The sequence below is a fragment of the Leopardus geoffroyi genome, chromosome D3 (assembly GCF_018350155.1).
Source record: "Leopardus geoffroyi isolate Oge1 chromosome D3, O.geoffroyi_Oge1_pat1.0, whole genome shotgun sequence".
NCBI classification, from domain to species: domain Eukaryota; kingdom Metazoa; phylum Chordata; class Mammalia; order Carnivora; family Felidae; genus Leopardus; species Leopardus geoffroyi.
In genome coordinates this window covers 22,763,551-22,789,952 of record NC_059339.1, presented here as the reverse complement: position 1 = coordinate 22,789,952, position 26,402 = coordinate 22,763,551, and the positions used below count along the sequence as shown (strand labels likewise).

Here is a 26,402-nt window from a genome sequence, read left to right as displayed (position 1 = left end):
TCTGACAACAGCTGAGTGAGGCCACACCCTGCCTGCTGAACTCTGGGAGAGCTAGGCCACAGTTTGAGCAGAGCCCTACAGGGGAAGACAGCATTCCAGCCACAGCCTTGCCTCCCTACAGGGCCTGGACCCCCTCCTGGGGACTCAGATTCTAAGTCCAGGAGAGGTGTTGGGTCTGGACCCACTTCCTGAAGCAGGTATTATCCTTCCTGTGCCATGATTTCCTGACCAAGGGGAGAGCCCAAGCCTGTGCAGCCAGACAGGAAGAGATCCTAGGGCCAGTGTGACCACAGCTGAGGTGGCAGGAGCAGAGAGCAGTGGGCTAGGGCTTCTAGGTAGGATAGGGTATAGCCTCTTGTGGTGGCCCCTGCTGGACAAGGGGAGCTCTTGGCTTCCTAACCACAGTGCCAGGGAAGCAAAGGGGAAGAGGAAGTGGTACTGCCTGCTCTGCTGAAAGGATCTCCCCAAGGCTCCCTTCTGGAATCCCCCATTTGCAAGGGATACTGGGGCAAGAAGGATCCACCATCCCTGCTAGTCACTAATCACGAGATTGGAGAGGGATCTGAAACTCAGGGTAAAAGCCTGAGGGGTAAGGAGAGAGGAAAATAGACTCCAGAGTCATGCATGACACAGTTGAGAGAGCTGTCTTTAAAAAAAAATTTTTTTAAGAGAAATGTTAATAAGCAAAAAATGAATGCTCCAAAGCCTACATAGAACAGCAAGAAAGAGCCTGGGCTAGGTGTGCCTCTTCTCCATAGGCACAAGGCTTTGCAGTCACCAACTGATGGGAGCCTCCCAACATGACTGTCATTTCCATTCAACCAGGGAAACTGAGGGTGAAGTGGCTCACACAAAGTTGCACAGCTAGCCACAGGCATGAAGAGGGGAAGGTAGTGGGGCTGGGCCCAAGCCCATATATGACTTTCAGGCCTGAGATTTCTGCTTGACCCTGCAGCCAGCTATGCCAGCCTAGACCAGACCAGCATGTCAGGTGATAAGAGCAGGACAGCAGGTTCACTCTGTGCAGTGGGAACTTATGCAGAGACACCCTGGCTATGAAGTTCTGGACAGGTCTCCACTAGGCCAAGGAGTAACTAGATCCTGCCCAGGTATCCAAGGGCACCAACACACACATTGTGCTAGGCTATGATGTTCCTATGGGGCAATAGAGCTAGTGTCTAAAGAAAGACCAATTAGAAGAGGGCCAGAGGGTACTTTCATTTTAATAAGACCATTAAACTGCGAGGTTACTTTTCTTTGGCCAGGAGGCAAGAGGGAACTCATCAAATTCATCTAGAGGGTGGTGATGAAGAGTAAAGGTAATAAATGTAGATTGCCTGGGTGCAAATTTTGATTTTGTGTCATCCATAAAGTAGGGGTACTACTGCTACCAACCTCACTGAAGTGTTATAAGGACTACTCAAGTCAAGTGTCCAGAACACTGCAAATGTTCAACACATGTTAGCTATTATTAGTATTAAAAAGTCCTCCCTGATAGGTAGTAAACGGCAGTAAGAACTTCTCCCAAAAGAGGGCTGGAGGAAAGCTACCTATAAGGGCTTTTGGCTAAAAGCAGCTTTGAAGTTTGACTCCAGGACAAAGTTCTAGGTGAGTCTGAAGCCATCTTGGAAGATCAAGTAAAGACTGGTCCCTGCCCTCCAGTCAGCTTCTGTTTCCTTTTCAGAGCTGGCAGACAGAGACACTTAAGGCTACTGGCAGTTGGAGAAGGCTACTGGCAGTTGGCTACTGCTCCTCTAAGCTGAAACAGTTCCTCCTTCTTCCTTTTCTTCTCCAGGCTGCCAACTCCCAGCCTAAGGCCCAAGGCCAGGCCCCTCACCTTTTTGTGCTTCTTGGCCATCCATTTGTCCCAGTTGTTGAGCATGTCCAGCCACTTGGACTCCCTCTGCCTCAGCACCTCCAGGGGGACTTCCTCTAGCCTGTGGAGCAAAGGGTAGGACCTGTCAGAAGTGCCAAAGGAAGCAAAGGCCCTGGCTTAAGCCCCAGCCACCAGCCTTGTCAGGCCTTCATTCCTACCCATCTTCCATCCCTGCTGTTCCCTTCAGGGCTGCTAACTCTTGAACACGCTTACACAGACAAGAGGGAACACTGCCTCCTCCCTAGAAGGCACAGGCCAGAGAGACACCAGGTTAAGTGCCCACTCCCCCAATGTGTCAAGGGGCCAGGGGTCACTGTACCTCTCTGGGGACAGAGGTCTGAGTGCATGCATCTGTGCACCAAAGCAAAGCATTCCTGTCCTGGGTCTGTCTAGATAAATAAGCCTCTTAGGGGGCCTGCATGCAAGGTGTAGAGGTGGATCAAAACAAAACAAAACAAAACAGTCAAACAAGTACATAAATAACATGCTCACCTCTTCATTCTAGCAAAACTAGTTATTCATAGTTTCCACAATTATGCCCTGGCCCTTTCCCACCTCTCAACCTTGCTCATGCCAGTGCCTTTGCTGGAAGGGACTCCAAGTTGTCTCTACCTATCAAAATCCTACACATGCTTCAAATCCTCATCAATATCACTTGTATTTGTACATCTAACTGAGCAGCTATCACAGCTGTGCTAGCATTGTTCTAGGTCCAGGGCTTCTGGGCAGGCTGTGAGGAAACACTCCTTTGACTAGAACAAAGTCCTGGCCTTCATGGCATTGACATTCTACTGGACTCTGAATGCCCACTAGAGTCAGTGGCAGAAACACTGGGCATGGAGACCCACCCTAGGCAAGAAGATCAGCACCGGAGCAGCTGAGGCAGGTTGGGGCAGAATCCCTGGCTTAGCCAGAGGGTGCTTCAAGTGAGTAGGCTTCCTCTAAAAAGTGACATCCTGAGAATTCCTGAGTTCAAATAACTGAGGGGCAAAGAGGAGGAGACTAGCATTTACAGAGTGATTATTCTACATATGCTTTCTTATTTAGACTACAGAGCAATATTGATTAAAAAAAAATGAAAAAATGTATGTGTACACCTCTGTACACACACATACATGCTCTCTTCTTTTTTTATTTTATTTTTTAAGTTTACTTATTTTGAGAGAGAGGGAGCATGATGGGGGAGGGGCAGAGAGCAGGAGAGACAGAATCCCAAGCAGGCTCCCCACCATCAGTACAGAGCCTGATGCGGGGCTTGAACTCACAAACACGGACATCATGACCTGAGCCAGGATCAAGAGTTGGACGCTTGACTGACTATGCCACCCAGGTGCCCTACATACATGCTGTCTTCTTCTTCTTTTTTTTTTTTTTAAGTTTATTTATTTCTGACAGAGAGAGAGAGTGTGTGAGCGTGAGCGGGGCGGGGGGGGGGGGGCAGAGAGAGAGGGAGACACAGAATCTGAAGCAGACTCCAGGCTCTGAGCTGTTAGCACAGAGCCCGATGCGGGGCTCAAACTCATGAACCATGAGATCATGACCTGGGCCGAAGTCGGAGGCTTAACCGACTGAACCACTCAGGTGTCCCAAGCTCTCTTCTTAAAATCATTTTTAAAGTGGTAGATTTTGACTTTCTTATTTTTAACATTTTTTTTTTTCAATTAAAAAAAGTGCTTGATGTTATTTAGAGGTAAGATACCCAGGGAGGGTATCTTGCTCAGAGTCAAACAGCAAATCAGTGGAAAATCCCAGAATCCAAGTTAGATCCTAGCCAAGAGCCTGCACTCAGTCCTGCCTGACCTCCCAGAGAAGAGTGCAGGGTCAGAAGCACTCAGGCAGCTGGGAGGAGGCCCTTAGGAACAGGACATAATGGGGCTAGGGCTTGGCCCAGGCCTTGATTCTCTAACGGAAGGAAATGCGCTGCTGTGACTTTTACTGGTTGGAAGAGCAGAGGGAGGGGCCTTGGCAGAGCAGAGGCCTCCCAGACACAAAAGGGCAGGTCTTCTTTATGCACTTTATTCTGGGGAACTGCACAGGCCTGAGAGCAGCTTTGGAGCTGAAGAGCTGAGGAGGAACGGCAGTCTAGGGCAAACTTAGCCCCCTCAACACACTGACAAAAGTCATTCTCCTCTTGAACTGACTCTCTCCTCACCACCCAGGGGCAGAACCAGGGTGTGAGGACACTTCTTTCCTTTCCTTCCTCATGGGAGAAAACCAGAGACCACACCTTTAGATCAAATAAACTGACAGATGCATGTCTCCAGGCAACCCCTAAACACCCAGGAAACGGAAACCAAAGGCCCAGACACCACAGGGCATGCTGCCTCCCACCACCTACAAAGCACTAGCTTATATAAGTCAGGGGACGAGGCTTCTGGTTAGCTAAATGAAAGGGGATGCCCACACTGTGTTAACAGGAAGTTTTGGCAGTTGTGGATGTGGATAATATTTGATCCAACCCCTCCACTGAGCAGATGAGAAAACTGAGGCTCAAAGAGGGCAAGGCTTTTGCCTGAGAATATGTTTCCAGTGAATTCCCATGTGATTAAATACATGCCCATTTGATACCTCAACCCTCCAGGTCTTTGTTGATAAGATCTGATTGCAGGGCCTCAGAGATACCCATTCTCCCAATTGCAGATACACAGGGGAACACATTCAAGTTCAGTGTTCCTTTAAATGATGTCAGATAACAGCTTTGGCAGTTTCAAAGCCCCAACATCAAACCTCAAACCGGAATTTCAATTGGTTACAAAACAAACGACCATATTTCCTGGATTCTACGACGCTACTGACTTTAAGCTATACCATTGATTTGGCAAGATCTTCTCAGAAACAAAAAACCCACCACTACTTGAAATGTACATGTCAACTGAAAGATCTGCGTTGACTTTTAAAACCTTAAACTGGGAAAACTTTGAGGAAATAGGGTCATTTGAGTAGCTTCTCCTCCAATAGTAGAGGAGTTTAAGCCACCTGGAGATGGTGAAAAGGAAGACCACTAGAGGTCTGGTTGTACCCAGAACTCACCACACCACATGCTCTCTAACTGCAGGTAGATTTCTCTCTATGCACAGGATGTGCTCCTGAAAAGTTGCAGGCTATCCTTTTTTTAAAACCAGAAAGTTCACATATCCTTTGGTCTAGTCAGTCAGGATCTTAAAAGGCATCTGATCAGACTGCTGTCTGGTATAGGAATCCCTTCTACAACAGGTAAGCTGCTTGCCCTCTTCAGACCTCAATTTCCCTACATGATTAGAATGATCTGCATTGTGAATTGATCCTCAAAGGAAGCCCAGAAAAGAGCCATGAGATGAAGATAGAGTCAGGTGTGTCCCTGCAAACGGCATGATGGTGTAGAGGCTATCTGAGGTGGTTTCCTCCTGACAGTGGAGGGAGAGCATGAGCCAGTTTCTAGTGACAAGGAAGTTGACCAAATGGCCAGTTTAAGGGATCAAACGGCCCACTGGGGATGTTTCAGGTCTCAGAGCTTCACTCTCCCTTCAGAAAACCCCTCTTTCTTTCAGGTGGCTTGAGGGACTCTCTGCAATCAAAAGAGCCTAATGAGGAACAGTCTCTAGTGGCCCAATCTATGCTGGAATTCTGCCAGGCATGGGTCTCATTATCACCAGGTGAAGCCACCCTATTGTTGAAATTTCTAGTGCTAAAAATTTCCTCCCCCTGTAATGCCAAAACTTTCCTGGCACCATCTATCTATAACCTCAACACCCCTTTTAAGGCTACACACATCTCAGCCAGATCAGTCTCATACCAGGCACACACATACTTATCCCTTGTCACCGACCCATCCTTACCTAGAATGCCCCTTCTTCTCCCCTCTCCAAGTCACAGCAACCCTTTCAGGGCCCAATATAACAATACAAATCACAACTGCAACAATACCAGCAGCAATAGTTACCATTTATACATCATTTTCTACTTACCGATTTCTTCCTAAAAGTGTTATATACATTTTTATCATGTACCTTTCATAATAACCCTACCATAATATCATTCTTTTAATTTTCCAGAAGTAGAATCCAAGACTTAGTAAAGTTAAGTGACTTACTTAAGGCCAAACAGCTGGAAGAGACAAAGCTGGGACTGAAATCCAGGCCTGCCTGACTCCATAGTCCATGCTCTTGACCCTTGTACTATAGCCCTCTGGTCCTATAGGTCAAGCCCTCAGCCTCCATCCACATGGCCTCCACACTTGCTCAGATCTCATTAACTGTCCTCCAATCTGAAGACTTTTATCTTGACTTAGAATACCACTTCTCACAAGTTTTAAAACTGAGACCCACAATAAGAAATACATTATATATTGAGATTTTATACACACACACACACACACACACACACAGCTGAAATACATTTTATGAAATAATTTACTTTTTTTAAGTTTATTTTTTTTATTTTGAGAGAGTGTGCATGTGCACACACATGTGGGAGAGGTGCAGAGAGAGTGAAAAAGAGAATCAATCCTAAGCAGTCTCTTTGCTCCCTCATTGGGCTTGGCACTCAATCTCATGAACCGTGAGATCAAGACCTGAGCCAAAAACAAGAGTTGGATGCTTAACTGACCGAGCCATCCAGGCATCCCATAATAATTTATTCTTACATGCACTCCAAAATTTTCAGTTTAGTTTTATATTATTCTATTTCTTCCTTTTTTTTTTTTTTTCTTTTTTGAGAGAGAGAGAGGGCACAAGTGAGCAAGAGCAGAGTGAGAGAATCCCACAAGGGGCAGAGAGAGAGAGAAGTAGGGCTCACCTGAAGTGGGGCTTGTGTTCACCTGAAGTGGGGCTCTAGCTCACCCAATGTGGGGCTCAAGCTCCCGAACCGTGACGTGAGATCATGACTTGAGCCTAAGTCAGATGCTTAATGACTGAGCCACCCAGGCGATACTCCCCCTTTTTTTCTTTTAATGCTGTCCCAATCCCCTAAAATTAATTTCAGCAGTAATTCACTAATAAATCAAGACATGAAATTAACACTTCATTACACCTTGCTCATATTGCTTAGCACTGTCCCTCCCTAACTAGACTGGGTCTTGAACTTCTGTAACTCCCACCAAGCACCTCACAGGTATTCAACAGTGCCTGCCTGCTTTTCTCCATGACATCATTACTTTCATATGAATTGCCTTCAGGTCTACAAGCCACTGCTGCCTACAGCAATTTTATTTGTGCCCCTAATAGCTGAGTGAGGTGGAGCCCTCCTTAATTAATAGATGATTTACTATTTCCACTTGGTCCATGAGAGATTTGACCCAATCAGAGACGTTACATGACTTGGGCAACGTCACAAAGGTAATATGTTAAGTGGCAGAACTAGGGCTTCCCCTCTGCCACAGTGACTCGTGTGCTGTTTTGGACTCCCCTGGGAAGACTATGAGGAAATCAGGCTATTCTCCAGATGCCACTGTGGGGATCTATCTCTAGTCCCCAAGCCCCTGAAGCCAGTCTATCCCCATCGTCAGTGTTCTGACTGCCCCAGTGAGCATCCTGCCCACTCCTAGTAATGCTCAGGGAAGCCAATACGCTGGATGGGCACAGGTTCCAAGCACAACCTCAGTTGGAGATGGCAAGCCTGGGCAATGTACTGTTTGCCAGCCACCCCTCCTGAGGGAGAGAGGCACAGAGGAGACAAAAGTGGGCAGCCAGGGGGGTGACTGAGCCCAGATTCTGTTGGGCTCTCAGGCTGAGCTAGGCTTAGCGGTGTTATGCCAGGCGATGGCCCAAGGCAGTAGTAACACTCTGCTGACCCTGTGCTCTGAAGGCTCCCAGTTACCTACTCTTTTCTCCAAACTCAGAACTGGAAGTTTCCAAGAACTCAGAGGAACAAGACCAGTTCCCAAGGCTATCAAGACCAAAGACTGGGGCTCTCTCCACACTTGTCCTTCTAGCCGTCTGCCTTCTGCCCAAGCACACCTCAGCCCTTCTGGCTGGCAGTCAGCCCTGTATGGTGCCTATGCCCATGCCCCCTTTATCCGATGGTGGAAGATAAATCTTGGTCCCAAAGACCCAGTGCAACCTCCTCCTTCAAGCTTCACTCTTCAAAGAAGCCCAAATGAAGAGAAACACAGCCTAAGCAGAAAGCCCAAGGCCACAGATCACAGGATTGTTCCTCATCTTAAGCACTGGAAGCCAGCTAGGTTATGGAGCGAGTGAACAGAGTGGAGATCTTGAGGCCAATCAACTTCCAGCTCCTCCACCTGGGAAACCATGGACAAAATACTTGTCCTCCCTAAGTCTTGACTTCTTCATCTTTTTTTTTCTTTTTTTCAACGTTTTTTTTTTTTTTTTTTTTTTTTAATTTATTTTTGGGACAGAGAGAGACAGAGCATGAACGGGGGAGGGGCAGAGAGAGAGGGAGACACAGAATCGGAAACAGGCTCCAGGCTCTGAGCCATCAGCCCAGAGCCCGACGCGGGGCTCGAACTCACGGACCGCGAGATCGTGACCTGGCTGAAGTCGGACGCTTAACCGACTGCGCCACCCAGGCGCTAGACTTCTTCATCTTTAAGTGGGACTATAATACACACCTCAGATTTTACAGGGCTGAAACAAGCCTGATGAGTGGACAGAAAATGGTAGCTATTAGGTGACTGATATTTGCAGCTAACCTAGCACTTTCATATCCCGTTTGTCATCTGACTGGTCCACATATACAGCCACATACACATGCAGCAGGGCAGGATTATGCCCATTTAACTATGAAGCAATTAAGGTCCAGAGAGATTAAGTAATTTACTCAATGACACAAAGACTGTAACTCCTGGCTTCTGATCCCAGCTCTATCATTTTATAGCTGCCTGAAACAGGGCAGGCTGCTCCACTCCAAGCAGGTTCCCCACCTGTAATATGGGGGCACTGTCACCTCCTTAGAGGGCAGCGGTAAAGATCACACGAGGCAGTAAGAGCTGACACATTTCCAGCATTGGCCATGTAGTAGCTCTGCCAAGTACTACATATGCACACAATTCCCCAAGGAAGTAGCTTTTATTATCTCCATTTAATAGACAAGAAAACTAAAGCTCAGTATGGTTGAGTAATCTGCCCAAGGTTACACAGCTTGGAAGTGGAGGCTGCCACTTAAGCACTAAATTATCCAATAAATATAAAATGTCTCACCACCTGGCCTCAATACAATCTAAAGCCCTCAGTGCCTGTCACATTCTCTTTCCTCTTCTTTACTACCAATAGAGAACCACTACCCTCTGTGCTGAGAACGGCAGAAGTGAGCAACAAGGAAGTGTGGAAAATTGGGAAGTAGATGTCCAGAAAGAGCATAGCCAATGACAGATCCAGTGACGGGGGGGGGGGGGGGGGGGGGGGGGGGGTTCCTTCTCCCAGAGCTGGAAAAAGTGAGGATAAACAAAAGGCTGACCTACTTTGCACACTGGGTAACAACCTCTGGAGTTCATTAACCTAAGAGTTGGTAAGGACTGCAAGTATAAATAGCTTTTATGCCAGCTCCATAATAACTGATGATAAGAAACTGGAATGCAAGAGAGGGTGGGTTGGGAGGGTACAAATGGCTGAGAGTCCAGGCTGGAAGGCCTGTGAAATCACCCAGGGGGTCTACTCCTCCTCAGAGAGCCAGCAAGGCCTATAGCCCAAAGGGTAAGTGATTTGCCCAAGGCCATGCTGTGAGTCAGTGTGGAAAAGCAAGATGGTCTGCAGAAGCCTGGCACTCCCTCCTGCAGCCTGGCAGCCACTGGTTTAAGGGTAGGGCAATGTCCAGGCTCTATGTCTGGGTGAGAGTCTGGCTTGCTTCACTCTCCCCAATTCCCAGTGCAAGCTAGTTCTGCGTCTGCTTCCCTTTCCCATAAGGAATTCCCTGGCTTTGCTCCTTCTAGCCCTGGGTCAGTGCACAATGGTAAACAGGTTCTCTCCACCCTTCACTGGCCTTGGGCCTCTGCCCAGCTCTACACTCTGTTCAGCTCCACCCCTCTTGATGTCAGATGGAAGAAATGGTTCCTTTAGGCACCAACCTTGCTGGTTCCAAAAAGCAAGGAATCCCCACTCCCTCACCCAGCTAGGGAAAGGCACAGACCACAGCAGAAACCTCCAGGGCAGCTCTCCCTGACAACTGCAGAAAGGTATGGAGACTATTCTCAATAGACTTCCCTTCCCCAAGCCTTCACCCTTAGCAGGCTGAGTAGTGCTTGAAATTTCCCACTGGCAACTGGGTTTTCAGATCACAATCTCACTGTGGGCACCCAGGGGCCATCCTGACTCATGTATGGGCTCCTTAGCCATCCTTACCAAATTGCTAGATCTTACTGATAGATTTTACCAAATTAGTTTTGACTCACTGTTTATATAAGGCCTTTCCTCTGCTCACATTCCTTCAAGGCTCCCTACTGCCCTCCTTGTCCAACAGAAACCTCAGGTCCTCCTATTTCCTCTAAACATCCCTCTTCTTTCCCCAGCCCTATCTCTAGGTGGCCCTCTCTCTGAACTGGCCTCCCTCACCCCTACCCCCACTCTAGTTCAGTCCCACTCATCTTCCAAGGCCTCATTCAGAACTCCCTCTCATGTCTACAAAGCCTTTCCTAACTACTCCAGGGACAAAACACAATCAGCCCCTCATTATATTCCATACACATTTCTCTAGAGCTTGTGTTCCAGGCCCTGAATCTACAAAGATGAATAAAATGCAGTCCTTGCCCTTGAAGAGGTCAATCTGGCAGAGGAGACAGACGGGTGAGTAGAAAACTAGCACACATAGAAGTGCTATCACAGAAGCATGTAGAAGGTGCTGAGAAACTGCAAGAAGCCCCCAGGGTGGTGCTAGTGGTTGGTGGGGGGTGGGGGTGGTGTTCAGAAAAGCTTTTAAGAGGGGGCTGATTTTTGAGATGGTCTTTGAAGGGTGACAGGAAGTAGCCAGGGTGAGAAAGGGGAAAGGGCACACCAGCCAGAAGACCCAGTATGAGCAAGCACAAGTTAACAGAAAAGACCACGGCTTGTTTGGGGAATGTGAGCAGTCTAGTGGAGCAGGTACAGCTTCTCCACCCGAATATCCTATCTGCTCTGCTGAGGCAGCATTCCATGAGAAGGTACACTCCTGGAGGGCTCTGCCCGTCTCATTCTCCACAGTGTGTTCTGGGCCTAGAACAGAGCTTGGTTTTGTTGGTGCCCAATAAATGTGTGTTGACAGAATCATTAGCTTTGTGACCTCGGGAACTCTGTGTTTCAGTTTTCTCCACAGTGAGATGGGAATACTGTCCTCAACCTTGAGATCAGGTGGGTAAAACACAGAAAGTGCTTCATAAAGAACATTCCCTCTCTGGCCTGATACCAGCTCTGGATCTTCCTTGAAGCCCAGCACAGGGTTGAACAGATGTGCTTAATGACAGCCTTTTACAACATTATAATTCGAATATTCAATTAATGCAACTGAATGTCTGTTAGAGCACTTACCAGGCACTTGCTATGCAACAGACATGGTGCTCAGCACTTAACTTACATTATTTCATTTAATCCTGACAACAGGCCCATGAAATAGGTCCTCTAATTATCACTGCCTCCCCTTCCACAGATGAAGAAACAGGTTTTCAGTAAGCCAGTAACTATCTAAGGTCTAGGGTGAGCAGAAGACAGCCCTGGGAGATGAATCCAGACCCTATTCTTCTTCTGCTCTGTCACTCAACTCCAGCACAGAGTGCTAACCACTAGGCAGGGTTCATACCAGCCTTGATCCCAGGGAACTTGGAGCTTTGTGGACTCAGAGCCATAAACTGTGTGGTGTTTGGCAAGTCACTTTACCTCTCTGAAATTTGGTATCTGCTTCTGTGAAATGGAGATTATGATGAACTGTATCTCACAGAATTAAATAGGGGCAGTGTCAGTAAAAGCCTGGTCCACCATTCAGGCTCCTCTGTGAACCGGCATTACCATGTGACTATGCTGGGAGGGTGGAGGAGGTCACCCTGAAGCAGGACAGGAAGCTCAGGGTCAAAGTCTACAAGAAGCACAGAAGGAGGGTGGTAGTAATTATGAAGCAAATTCTGATTTCTTCCCCAAGTAACTGCCACTACCCAGGAAGGCTGAGGTCCCAGGCAGCACTATGGTTACATGCTTTGAGGTGAATCTTTCAGGAGACCCACCTTTATTCTCACTTCTGCTTGATCTTCACAGTCCAAAGAGAAGGAAGATCAGGCCCTCCGAGTCAGGGTCACCTGAGGACTCTGTTCCAAATGACTCAAAGAGGAACTGATGGGGGGATTCCCAGTCTGCCCTGGCATGCCAGAATGCTCCAGACCACAAGCTGAGTGGGACTGGCTCCTCTGCCCACCACTCCCAAGGGTGGTGGGCAGAGCACATAAAGAAATCTGGATCTTCACACCCATATTGCCTTGCTGTCTCACCATTATGCCAAAGGCTTGAAGTAAACTTCAGAGGATAATTCACACTCGAATTATAAGAGCCACCCTGTACCTTTATTTTGTGACAGACACTGTGCTGGGTGTTTTACCAACATTAGCTCTCTTAATCCTCATAACACCCCTCTCTCCCAGTGTCAACACGGCCTATTTACCTTAGAGAGGTCACATGACCAGAAAGTGACAAGAGCCAGGACTAGAAGTCAGGTCAGCCTGTGTCTTAAACCCAAGGGTCAAATTTAGGTTCTCCCTTTTTGTGAAACCAATATAGAGAGGTAAGGGAAAAGAAGCAGCATCCTCCAAAAGTGGACGGTTGGAAAGGATCGTTTCTGGACATACAGAGTCTAGGGCCCAGGGTGCACTCCGAAGGAACAAGAGCTCTCCACACTATGTTTCTGGACCCCCTCACTAGCCAGCTGTTCCTGCCTTGTCTTGGGGTACATATGAGGGGCTGTGTGTGGAGATCTGGGACAAGAAGTGCTCCATTCATCACAACAATTCAAACAACTTGAGAGGCCTACTAGGAGAAACACAAACACTTGGGGCTGAACTGAAGTTCTAAAGCTGAGACAGGGAGGGGCCAGAGAGGCCACACAGTGGCCACGAGCTTTGGTAAGATAGAAAACTGGAAAAAAGCAGTCCTGAGTCCCAGGCCCAATTCCATTACTTGCTCAGCTTTGGTTTCCTTGGCTGTAAACGGGAAAATAAAACTTAGCCTACCAATTTCCCATTGCTCCTATAAGGACTACTGTAAGGCAATGGGAATGAAAGCACTTTGCAGACTAAAGAGCTAAACAAATCAAAGCATCCTTTGATTTGATTATACTCCCTAAGACATGAGGGCCACTGGTCCTACACACAAAGAGAGGTCCTCCCACAAGAAGAACAGAGCATGCTGAAAGAACTGGCTTCTGTGGGCTGTGCCATAACGACCCCTTGCACTTGCGTGATACCTCATAAAAAACTTCTCAAAGCACTTTTCATATACTCCAAGGTCAGTCTCAGAATATTAGAAGTGAAGAGCTTTTCAACATCATCCCATTAAAACTGCCTTAGTTTAGGGGTACCTGGGGGGCTCAGCTAGTTAAACGTCTGACTTCAGCTCAGGCCACGGTCTCATGGTTTCGTGAGTTCAAGCCCAGCATCAGGCTCTCTGCTGTCATCCCAGAACCCACTTCAGATCCTCTGTCTCCTTCTCTTTCTGCCCCTCCCCAGCTAATGTGCGTGCATGCATGTGCTCTCTCTCAAAAATAAACATTAAAAAAAAAAAAAAAAAAAAAAAAAACTACCTTAGTTTATATGTGGGGAAAACTGAGGCTTAGAAAGATTAAGCAAATTTCTCAAGGTCGCACAGCTAGTTAGGGATCCACGAGGCCAGGACTCAGGTCTCCTGACCCCTGTTCAGTAGTCTTTGTTTATGCTATGCTCATAATCCACTTATCTCATTTGATCCTCACAGTCCTTTTGTACACAGGCCATGCCTTTAACTACCTACTGAACGTCTCACTTCCCTGCTAGGCTGTAAGCCCGGGAGGGCAGGACCAGATCTGCATCCCCTGAGCCTAGCACACAGCTGTACACATAGTAAGTGCTGGGTGAGAAACAGGGAGCATCAGTCCCATGATCAAGTGAGGGGATGTGCCTAAGTCATATACCATAACGGTCTGAGGTAGAGCCGGCATTAGTGCCTTGACTCCTGTGCCTCATTCAGAGCCTTTTCCGACTACTAGCCTAAACCTATATTTCCAGCCAGAATCTTTAATCTCTGAGAAATGGCTGGTAACGTCCCTAAGTGCTAAGGGGTTCATCTTCTCATAGGTACTGGACTTATTTCCACCTGTCCCATCTGAGGAACCACCTCCAGGAACAGAATAAAGACATGAGGTTGAGGTCAAGCCAGCCCTGGCTGCCATCTGCCTCCCCTTGATCAGTTTATCTATGCCCAAACCCCCAAACCCCAAACCTACCCTCTGAAGCTGCACACTACCCTAAGGCTGGTTTTCTATGCCCTTAGGCCTTACTCCTCTCTCCTTGGAGAGGAGTCTGGCTCTCCTTGCCATCCAGTATGTTTACTGGGCAGAGAACACAAAGCTCAGTACCACTCACCCCACCCCCTCCCAACCAGGCCAGCTAACCCGCTCTCCCACTGGAGAGAGACAAAGAACCCCTTGATGTGTCCTGGGCATGCCAGCCATGCCAGGCACCTTGGGGAGCCCAGGGCTGTGACAAAGCAGAGTTAGCAGCAGCCCACTGTCCACTTCACAGGAAGGCCACAGCTGGCCTTCCCTCCCTGTGGCCAGAAGGCCCCAGCATGGGTTCTGTGAGAGACTAGGGCCTCTTCAGCTTATCCTGAGACTTCCCAATTCCCCATCAGTCCACACAGCCTGCCAGGCACCAAGCCCTACTGATTTGCTGGCCTCTTCATCCTCACAGCTCCAGACATCTTCCAGGCCTCTCCATAGCCCTTTTGGGCTGTTCTGAGCTCTCTCAACTGGTCTTGCTGCCTGTGGTCCAGTTCTTCCCTATGCCATCTTCCACACCAGCACCAGGCTGACTTTGATGAAACACAGGAGGCCTCAGTCTGACATTCAAGGCTAGGCATGGTCTGCCCAACCTACTTTCCTAGCCTCCCCTTGCTTCACATCCACCTCCTGCCTTCTGCTCTTCTTGTCACCTCTCTTCTTGGCATACCATGTTTCTTAAACAGCTGGATTTTGGTGGGGGGGAGGGGGTCTTGTACATAGGTCCCCTCCCACCCAGTGAAATGCCCTTCCTTGCTACTTCTGAGGCCTGGATCAAATGTCACTTCTTCCTGGGCTCCTATAGATGGAGCTGGCTATTTCTTCCTATATATTCCAGAGCGACCACACACCTCAATTATGGCCTTTATTGCTCAACATTGTAATGATTTATTTGTGGTTCTATTTTCCAACAAGTCTATGAACCTCTTGAGGGCAATAAGACAAAGATGCCTTGTTCAATTCTGAATCCTTTGTTCCAATCACAGGGGCTAACAGAGTAGGTGCTCAATAAATGTTTGGTAAATAAGCTCACTACTAAGGTGGATAAGCTGGCAAAAGTAAGCCTTGGCTTTCTCTCCCAGACTCCTGAGTCTGCTGCTTACTTCCCTACCTGAGGAGCAGTAAAGAGCTAAGCTGTGACAGCCTCTTAGGAGCTATACACGGCATGAAACAGAGTAGGTGGGATGAAGAAGGGAAAAAGAAAAGTGAGATAAATAAAGCCAAAGTTGGCAGCTACCCTGAAATCCTGGATAGGAGGCTTCTAACCAGGTGAAGCATCAGGAGCTTTGGTTTGCCAGTGGGGAGGACAGGACAGCTTTCCCTCTGCCAGGGAGGTTCCTTGGGCCCTGGACAGCAGATTTGTCAGGGGCAGACAAAGCAGCTAAAGGAGGCCTCCTCCCCCCTCAGCTGTGCTGCCTGCAGGTTAAAGTGATCAACTAGGGCACTGACAATGAGTGGATGATGGCTGGGTTCTGCTCTGGTGGGCAATGTCTCCTGGCCTGGAGGCTCAATTGGCTTGGAGTCAGGAAGAGAATGGGCACTGACATATAGGGTAGCAGTGTGCTGAGTATCAGAAGATCTGGGATTCCTCCTTAATTTGGCTCCATTGTTAACTAACTGCAAGGCTGCTCCAAGCCTCAGATTCCTCACCTGTATGGGGAGCATAATCCCTGCCTAATCTACAAAGAAACAAAGGCACAGACTGGATATCAAAGTCAGATGACCAGTAAGCAGTATTTTGGGGTCAAGAGCAATGCAGTGTGGACTCTAGCCTATGGGAGGACTAGACCAGGCCAGTCTGGTCATGCTTTCAGGGCCTCCCCAAGGATCTTTCTCACTGGGTCTTTCTGTGATTTGGCTGGCTATGGACTTAAGCTGTACTGAGACTCACACTGCCCTCCACACCAGGTTGGAGAGGTAGCCAAGTTCCTGCTAACTCCTGCTCTGGGTGTGGGGGCCTCTGGGACTACTGAACACCTGTCATCTGCCTGCTGCCACATTAGCAAGGCTTAGTCACTGGATTTAGCATTGAGAAACAGGTTCTAGTCCTAGTTCTGCCATTTACCAGCTGGCAAACCTTGGGCACTTTCTTCTCAGATCTTTGATGTGTTCATCTATAGAATGGGGATAACTATCTCTCTCCGGGGAAAGTGAGGGTGCACCACTGGTTAGAGTTCACTCCTCCCCGCAGGAGAATGGACCTCACTGACACTCATCATCATATCTAGAGATACAAGTAGAAAATGAAAAGACAGGACCACTAGCCACTCCAGTCTTAAAAAGAAGCAAGAACAAGGGCACCTGGCTGGTTCAGTCACAAGAGCATGCAACTCTCTTGCATGACCACGAGGGCATGATCTCGGGGTCATGAGTTCAAGCCCCATGTTAGGTGTAGAGATTACTAAAAATAAATAAATAAATAAACATTTAATAAAAGGAGCAAGAACATTCATTGAGCACCTACTGTACTGTGTGCCAGGCTCTTTTCAAACATCAGCTCATTTAAACCTCACCAACATCCTGCAAAATCAGTATTATCACAACCATTTCACAGTGAGAAACTAAGACTTAGTAAAGTGCAGCAACATGTCCAAAGTCACACAGACAGCCAGACTCCAGAGTTTGTGTGAAGAGGGAACACAGAGCATCTTCTTTCCCCCACCTCAGTGTAAACAGATTGGGTGGCTGGACCAGAGCCAGGCCTCACTGGTCCTCTAGAGGTCCTGTTTCAAACCCAGATGCTAGGAGGACAAAACATCAAGCAGGTCCCACTGCTTTATCTCTTTCCCACAGCTTAGGATTTCCTAGCAGGCGGACATGCAGGCACCTTCCCAGGGCAGCAGCTGGTGCACTGGCCTTCCCCTTCACCAAGTCAAGTCTTGTCTGAGGCCCTAGAACACCCACAGGGCCACCAAACCGGATTTTCCTTTGAAGCTGGAAAGAGAAGGAGGAGAGAAAATGGAGGGCCTGTGGTCTAGTCCACATGTACAGCCGCCTCCTTTCAGATGGACCACCCAGGGACCACTCCATTGCCAGTTCCATGCTCTCCTGGGAACCATAATAGCTCAAGAAAAGAGGATGCTCTGAGCTTACAAGCTGGAGAAGGTGGTGGGAAGGCAGGGAGACAGGCTCTGGCCTGCCAGGAGGGCCCTGGCCCTACCCCAACAAAAACTGGCACAAACCAAACTATAGGGATGCCAATTAAGCCAGTTCTACGATTTCCAAAGCCACAGGGCTGCCATAGTTGGCTAGGAGTAGTGGAGAACCCCAGGGGACAGGAGAACTGAATCAGCCGAAGACAACACTACTGTTCCAGATGTTTCTCTCTGGACCCAGCTCAGATCTCTCTCTCCCCTAGCAGGAAGCCAACACCCACGGGATCCCAGAAAGCATAGCTCCTCACCTCATCTGGCCTGCAGCACTGAGCAGACTGAAGCTGGGTGGGAAGCTCCAGCCTAAGGAAGCCAGTCCTGGCAATTACATGGGAAAAGTAGCGGGAGGTTGGGAACCCATCTCTCTCAGGCCATCTCCCTTGGGCCAGGAGACCTAGTATCCAACTGGTATCCTTCTTTTCCTTCATGACCCCTCCCCTATGCTGCAGAAGGGACTTCCCCGTATAGATCTGCTCTTCCTACCCCAAGGTGATAGGAACGGTAACATCACTCTTCCTACCCCTCCCCTCTAAGGACACTTCTTTTTCCTCCTCTGGTCCTTCCTGGGCTTCAACAACCAGCTCAACTCCCAATCAAGCCAAAAGAACTAATGCTATCAGCTCCTCTGTCTGAGTCCATGCCTCCCACAGGGCTCTTTGCTGGTTTGGTTGCTTTCTTGTCTTTCCTCACTGGCTTCTGCTCACGTGCAGGCGAGGACTATCACAGGCTTACCAAAGGTGCCCCACAGAGTAGGCTCAAAAGACAGATGAGGTGAAGAAGTAGAAAAGGCTCAGGGCTGGGAATCAGGAGTTCTGGGTTCAATTTCTGGCTTTGATCTTAACAGACTGAAGAGGTGAGGCTAATCAGTTCTCTCAGATCTCAGTTTACCTATCTGTATGATGATTGCCATCTCTAAGGTCACTTTCAGCTCTCTGACTTGAAATGTCTGTCAGTTAATGTCATTCAGTAAGTAAATACTAGTTGAGCATTTACTTCTCTGCAGGCCTGAATAGAAAAAGGTGAATAAGCCTGGCCCCAGCCCTAAAGTTGATAGTCTAATGAACTGGTAATGACAACACACTCTTACCCTTGCTGGGCAGGACTTGTTAGCCTCCTACACTACTGAGCTAAGCCAGGGAAAGTGAGGGCAGGCAGGTTCCTGCTAAGAACCTTCTGTTCTACCTACCTGGCACCTGGTTTCCTGTTGGGACCACAGGCTGTATTAATGGATGGTGAAAGCAGTGGAAACTATCCTGACCTAGGAGTCAGAAACCCTGGGTTCAAGTCCTGGTTCTGCCAACTAATATGCTGTGTGTTCTTAAGTAAGTGATTCTCCTCTCTGGGCTTTGGTTTCCTTATCTGTAACAGCAAGGGCTAAGCTCAGTCAATCTCTTAAGATCCCTTCCAGTTCCAACAGTCTATGATTTTATGATCTACTCATGCCAAGCACCTAACAGTCACCTAAGCAGGGTAGCCTCTGATCTGCTTTCTTCCCTGCCCCCAAGCCCCTGGTAACTGCCAAAACTGACCATCTTGAGACAACCTTTGGTCCAGGGTGGCTGAAATGGACCTTTAATCTAGAGCCAGAGTTCCTGCCCTCTCCACTGCAGCCATCAGTGCTAATGTTTCACTCTCTGGGATAACACACGGACTCCTAGCCCTTAACCACGAGATTAGCTTTAGGGCAATCACCCTGATACTTTCCATAACTTCCCCTGTTATGGCTTTGGGCAGGGACTTACTTTTGGCTTCCTTGGAACCACATTATAAACTCAGCAGGGAACAGTCAAAACTTTCAGACACCAGAGATTTTAGGTTGACCAAGAGGGTCAAGAAAGTGAGGCAGGGAGAGAGAAAGGAGCCTGGGACCCCATCTCAGTCCCAGTTCTATAAACACCAGTGAGGTAGAGGGCATCTGCAAAATCTGGGTTTGTGGTTGGAGTGTGGGGAAGACAGATGTCTGGCTGTCTGGTGGGGGAATACAGCCAAAGGGAGGTGCTCCCACTGGGGCGTCTCTCTGTTAAAAAATACCAGAGGTACGCCCTCATTTTTCTCATCAGTTCTCAGACCCTTAGAAGGAAAAGAAAGGAAACTAACATATTCTGGGCCACTACTTGGGTCAGGCACAGTGCTAGGCACCTTCATATACCTGATTTCATTTAATCCCCATAGTAATCTTGGGAGTACATGTGACTGCTGCCCTTTATGGTGAGCAAACAGGCTCAGAGATTCAGGATCTTGCCCAAGGTCACACAGCTAGCAAGTGTGATTTTTTTCCTAAGTCTGGTCTTTTCCCACTATATCACTGTGTACCCCGATATCTGGTTAACTGTCTGGTAAGAATATAGCAGGAATTCTTATCTCTTAGAACTCACAGGCAAATTTGAGGTCCTCCTTCCAAGAACCCACAAATGCAACTGGGAACTCCTTTCCCACTTCTCAAGATCCCATCCCTCTCAGGGCCCTGATCCCTACTGATTCAAAAATTGATCCCTCAATTCAAAAAATATACTCTAGGGGCGCCTGGGTGGCTCAGTCGGTTAAGCAGCCGACTTCGGCTCAGGTCATGATCTCGCGGTCCGTGAGTTTGAGCCCCGCGTCGGGCTCTGTGCTGACAGCTCAGAGCCTGGAGCCTGTTTCGGATTCTGTGTCTCCCTCTCTCTGACCCTCCCCCGTTCATACTCTGTCTCTCTCTGTCTCAAAAATAAATAAACGTTAAAAATTAAAAAAAAATATATATATATATATACTCTAGGTCCCCTTTGGGTTCTCACAGGCTAATCCCTGGGGAGCTGTGACAAAGCATCATAGCAAGATGAAGCATCAGAATAAAGGGTGATCTCTGGGGTCCTGCACTGGACAAGGTTTAGCCTGCTGTGAGCAAGTGGGGAGAGGCTGGAGGACACAGTCCAGTGGGTAAGAGACAGCTCTCCTTAGAGGAGGGGGCTATATTTCTCCAAAGGAGAAGGAGGCCTGGTGAATTTGAAACTGGGAGAAATCCGGAAGTGACCTTTATGGGGCTGCTTGTATGGGGTGGGGTTCTTAACAGATGGTCAAGGCACTTTCATTAGTCATAAGAGAGGCTGGAAGAGGCTTGGACAGTCACAACTGGTCAGAGAAGGGGAGAAAGGACCATGTGGAGTAGGATCTTGGCTGAGTCTTGTGGGGCCTCCACAGGTAATTGTGTGAGGCCCTCTGTTGAAGGGGAGGCACACCAGGAGGAAGGCTTGTCAATTCTGTGCAGAACACTGGTCTCATGTGACAGGACAGCTGGAATGGGAGTGGGGTCTGGAGTCTGTCCTTCTCAGAGGGTTCTGTGGGGCAGTGGGGCTGCCCAGTTACCCAGCTTGGAGGGAAGGTGCTGCTTCACTGCCTTGCATATCTCTGCCTGCCAGCTGGGTCCTGGAGGCTCTGGGGGTGGGGGATCAGAGTGTGCTACCAGCACGGACCCTGCTGTCTCCATGACTGCCCCCTCAAGGGTCTGTGTTTGGGAGGAGGTGTGTGTTTCCACAGCATACACAAAGACAGCCAACAGTCTGTCCTGGAGGTGAGGCACTGTCACCCTGTGGGTACCAAGAAGGGGGAGTGTCTGCCCACCTGTTGCCAGTGAGGAGAAATCAGCCTCTGAAGGGCGGGGAGAGCACTCTCTGACCCTACCCTGAAGGGAAGGGACTATCTGCCCCAGGGTGGGACTGTCTGGGAGGGAGATGACCAATGTCAGTCCAGTCCACCCAGGAGCCTGTGTGTGTTGAGGTAAGGGGTCAGTCTGTCCTGGAGTGGAATGAGGGCAGGGCAGTCTGTCCCTTTGAAGTCCCTCTCCCTAAAGTATCCCCCTGGTGCGGGGTAGTAGGGTGGAGACAGGGCATCTGTGGGTCTTGGGGGATGGGAGTAGAGAAGGTATGTGTCGGGGGAGGGGTAGCCATCTGTGAGCCTGTCAGGGGTGGCACAATCAGGCCTAAGGCCGCGGTGGCAGCAGTGGGGTTGGGCCAGGTGTCTGTCGTTCTGTCCCGCAGTTGGGAGGAGGGCACTGTGGGCCCTTCTTGGGGGCGGGTCAATGTGTCTGGAGGGCGGGGGCTGGGTGGAGGGTTGTCTGTCCTTAGGTCGGAAGCAGGCTCGCGAATGAGGGGCGGGTCAGTCGGCCCTGGTTGAGGGAGTGGGGGGGGGGGGCAGGGAGAGAAGGGGTCAGTTGTCCCCGGTTGGGAGGGGAGCTTGTCGGTCTGTCCTGAGGGCAGCTCCGTCAGCGTCGAGGCCCCCCGCGAAGGTCCCGCGCCGGCCCCGGCCCCTGGCCCCGAGCCCCGGCGCTACTCACGCGCCCTCCGCGCCTTGCGAGCCCACGATGAAGCCGAACTTGTCGATGCGGCGTTCGGCGAAGCCGTTGGCCTCCGAGTCGGAGCCGAGAGAGCTGAGCTCGTCCGCGGCTGCGGCGTCGGGGCCCGGGGCCAGGCTCTCCCGGGTCCCGGACAGACTTCCTTCGGCCGCGGGCGCGCGCGGCCCGTTCTCTCCGCGGCTCTTCGCCATCCTGGCCGCGCCCGCCGCCTCAGCCCCAGCGGCCACCTCAGCCACCTCAGCCGCCTCAGTCTCAGGGCCGCCGCCGACGCCGCCGACGCCCCGCCCACGCGCCGCGTCCATTGGCCGCCGCAAGGCCAGGGGCGGGGCCCTAGGCCCTCCCGGGAGCTTCCCCCCACGCCCAATGGGCGCAGCGGACCCCAGGGCCCGCCCACCTGCCCTAGACTGGCGCCAACCGACCCGACGTGAGGGGGCGGGGCAGCCGTCACTGGGAGCCCTCCCCCCCGGGCTGTCAATCAAGAGAGCTTACCTGAAAAAGCTCCTCGGGCCTTTCTCGGTTGGCTCCCGCCCGCCCGTCACCTGCAAGCGCCGCTCAGTCACAGGCTGCGGGAGTGCGCTGGGGATTCCGCATTGCCTCCTGAGCCCCTGGCTCCTCGCGAGACCCCAGGGATGTAGGTAGGGATGGTTTCAACCGTTTATGAGGACCTCTGAGACCTAGGAAGGGTCCAGGGATTCGCCCAGGGACACTCAACTTCTTAAAGACACAGGCTGAGCTAGAAGTTCAGCAACCTCTGCTCACTGCCTCTAGGGCTTTAAATGAGCCCTTGGGAGACCCAGTTAATAAGAGTAATGACCAACGTTTATTGAGACACTCATTGCCCCAAGTTCTACCTTCCTCTTGTAATCTTTTTCCCAGCAGCTTTATTGAGACATAACTAACCTACCATAAAAATCACCAGTTTAAAGTGTATAGTTCAATCGTTTTAAGCATATTTGTGGAGTTGTGCAACTATCACCACAACCTAATTTTAGAACATTTTCATCACCCCCCAAATTCCTATCCATTAGCAGTCACTCACCATCCTTCCTCCCCTAGTCTCTGGCAACCACAAGTCTGCTTTCTGTTTCTAAAGATTTGCCCTTTCTGGACATTTCATAGAAATGGAATCATACAACGTGGCCTTTGTGTCTGGCTTCTTTCATTCAGCATGTTTTCAAGGTTCATCCATGTTGTAGCATGTTATCAGTACTTCACTCCTTTCTGTGCCTGAATAATATTGCACCAAATGCAATACTACATTTGTTTATCCATTTGCCAGTGATGGTCAGGTACAAGCTTTTGTATGGACATACATTTTTGTTTTTCTTGGGTAAATACCTAGGAGTGGGAATTTCTAGGTTATATGGTAACCTGTTAATCTTCTGAGGGAGGAACTGGCAAACTGTTTTCCAAATTGGTCACACCATCTCTTGGAACCTTCGTGCAATGAGGTAGATACAATTTTGTCCCATTTTTACAGTTAAAAAAAAAACCCTGAGGTTCAGGGAAGTTAAATCAGCTCCCTAAAGTCCCAGCAATAGCTGTGGCAGAGGCAGGATTTGAAAATAGCTCTTACCAACAGTTTATGGGGAGGCATGGACCAATTGTATCTATATAGACTTAGCTCCCAGAAGCCTACTTCTCACCCCAGGATTGTCAACACTTAGAGTCACTATAATAGCTCCTCAGTTAAGCCCAGTACTTTATAGTTTACAAGTCACAACCACGTTGTCATCTGATATTCCCCATAGATCTGTGAGGCAGACAGACCCAGAAAAAAGAAAGCACTGTGAGAGCCAGGCCTGAGCTGCGGAGCCTGGGGCAGGCTAAGGGGCCCATGGCATGGTCCCAAGAAGGGGGTCTTAAGACTTGAGTGATTTCACCGGGTGTTTCCTTGATGCCACATGGCCCAGACATTCTTGAAGACTTCACTGTGCAATCTTCACATTCCATAGGCTTCTGGTTTTCTATAAACAGGGCAACAGCAGACGTGGGACTGGGCGCAGGCTATTTTGGTCTTAAACTCTCAAGTCTAGGAGGACATTCCTCCTCTCCAATGGCTCTAGACAGTGGTGGGCTCTTACTCCTAGCTCCTAGGAGGGGCAGAGTGGGCCTTACATGGGGATGTGGGCCTATCCCAGGGAAGGGAGAGAGGAGCCAGACACACGGAGAGCATATGTGAGACCTGAAGTTGGGCAAAGTATTGACAACCCTTTGACTTCATAATTCTGGTCTTAGGATGATCATATTCCAAATATGTTCAGCTCTGTAAGGGCATAGGCGCAGTGATGTTTAGCTCAGAGGTATTTGCAGTGGGGGTGAGGGATATTAGAAGCACCTGGGTGTCCATCTTTGGAAGAGTAAATGTTTCTCAAGTTAAGGCCTTGAGGCCCCAGCTTTTAATTTTCTTACACAAGACCACCCAGAATTCAAATCTCAGCTGTCACTGTGTACCTTAGACAAACCACTTCTCTCTGAGCCCATTTCCTCATCTGCAAAGTGGAAATACTGGAAAATATACCTCCTTGGGGCAGTTGTTCTGAGACTTTGGTGTGATAATATGTGCTAAGCATCTGACACATGGAGGTACTCAGTAGATGGAAGCCAGGAGTGCTGATGTTTGTAGTTTGCAAAGCACTTTGCAAATCCATTATTGTCTTGAATATTTCCCACCACGGCCTGTGGCTGCAGCAGGGGTGTTTACCTAATCTAACCAATGGAACATGGCTTGGGAGACTTCATTTCATGGCTGTGCCCCTCAATAACTGGGCGTTTCTTATGCAAAATCACTTCACTTCTCAGAACCTCAGCTTCCTCTTCTGAAAAATGTCAATAATTACTTGGTGATGGGGCATCTGGCTGGCTCAGTCAGTAGAGCATGCAACTCTTCATCTCAGGGTCATGATTTCAAACTCCACATTGGATGTAGAGCTTACTTAAAAAAAAAAAAAAAAAAAAAAAAAAAAAAAAAGACATATGGTAAACTCCATGAACTGTTTCTGAAGCCTCCAGCACATAGTAGACACTCAATTGTTACATTTCTTTACTTCAAATTCCAGAACTCTTTATCTGATATTTAGTGAGCAAGAGAGATGAAGACCAGGACCAACAGTTTATATTGCAGTAGAGGAAGAACATGTGTGTGAAAAAGAAAATAAAACAGGGTAAGGTAGGAAGAATGTTAGGGGAAAGGGTGTTGGTGGGGGTGAGGAGTAGATGGAAATAAGGAAGCTTCTCTGTGGGGATCTAGGAAAAAGTGGGCAGGAAGCAGGGCAGCAAGTTGCAAAGCTCACAAAGAAGCAGGCTCAGAGATTGGGGTGATCAGACTGAAGTAACAAAGCAAGAGTGAATGAATGAATGATCCACAGGAATCCCCTGCAGAGTCATGTGGCTCCCTGAAATACTAAGAGGCCTTTGGCAATGGCGTGAGACATCCAGGTAGACTGGCAGCTGTAGGTGTTCTTTTGAGGATTAGATGCTTAGCCAGGGCTACAGGAATGTATGGATAACCTAGAGTCTCATTATCTACTGGGGTCATTCTGCAAGTTTTACTCTAGGAGCTTACACAGGCCCGGGGAAGTCCCCTCTCCTGGATCCTGGAATGAGAAACTTGCAAGAGCTTAGAAAATCTGGCAGCATTGGCCATGAGCCGATGTCCTGATGTCATAGCCTGGATTTGTAATGAGAATGGAGCTGAGGTTTAAAAGGTAGACAGTTTTAAGCACCCAGAAGCCAATGAAGAGTAGGCAAACTATAAAACTTCCTTATCCCTACACTGAGAATAACAGTTAAGATCCTTTTGGTCCAAGTGGCAGCGGTCCAAATGGGCTTACCCCCAAACTGCATTTAGTGGGTCCTATAACTTAAAAGAAATTCATAGGCAAATGAGCTTCAGGAGCAGTTTGATCCAGAAATTGACAAGGGAGAGCAGCCTCATTTTCCTCTTTTCCCTTTTCTTTTTGTCCTCCTTCCTGTGGTTATCTTCATCTGAAGCTAGAGCCCCTCATGGCAGCAGCTACAGGCTCACATCCTTCCTCCACACATCAATACAACAGAATCTTCTGGTAGCTTCTGCTCAATAGTGAGGTGGAGGCATTCCTTCATGTATCATGTTCACACTAGGATACGCGCCTAACCCTAATCTAATCACCATATCTCAGGGATAACACTGACTGGACTCAGTTAAAGGCAACAGTAGTACCTTCTCTGTAACGATACAAGGAATAGGAGTATCTCTTGTCTTGCTTCATGGATTATATGGCTCAGGAGTTATCTATAATTATTCACTTACTTTTTAACAAAATATAACAATATAGAATAGTTGAGAGCAAATTCCCAAACTAGAGTTAATGTTAATTTCAAGATGGTACATTTTAGGGGTGCCTGGATGGCTCAGTCAGTTGAATGTCCGACTTCAGCTCAGGTCATGATCTCATGGTTTGTGGGTTGAGCCCCACATCGGGCTCTGTGCTAACAGCTCGGAGCCTGGAGCCTGCTTCAGGTTCTGTGTTGCCCTCTCTGCCCCTCCCCTGCTTGCTGTCTTTCTCGCTCTCAAAAATAAACATTAAAAAAATTTTCTTTAAACGGTACATTTTACTTGTATTTAAAAAAATAAACTAAAAATCTTATATAC

General features: G+C 48.7%; 1 protein-coding gene across 2 annotated transcripts in view; it reads right to left on the bottom strand.

The window, feature by feature from the left end:
- TBC1D10A (TBC1 domain family member 10A) overlaps positions 1–24,699 on the bottom strand; it is a 34,442-nt gene extending 9,743 nt beyond the window's left edge. The window contains exons 1-2 of one of the 2 annotated variants that reach the window (XM_045458356.1): positions 21,752–24,699; positions 1,838–1,937 (exon numbers count right to left, since the gene is read on the bottom strand). In XM_045458356.1, the coding sequence (XP_045314312.1) occupies positions 1,838–1,937; positions 21,752–22,071 (420 nt within the window). In that variant the 5' untranslated portion in view covers positions 22,072–24,699. The remainder of the gene's footprint in view (positions 1–1,837; positions 1,938–21,751) is intronic. The other variant, XM_045458357.1, reaches the window with a different exon arrangement.
- Positions 24,700–26,402: the final 1,703 nt, after the last annotated feature.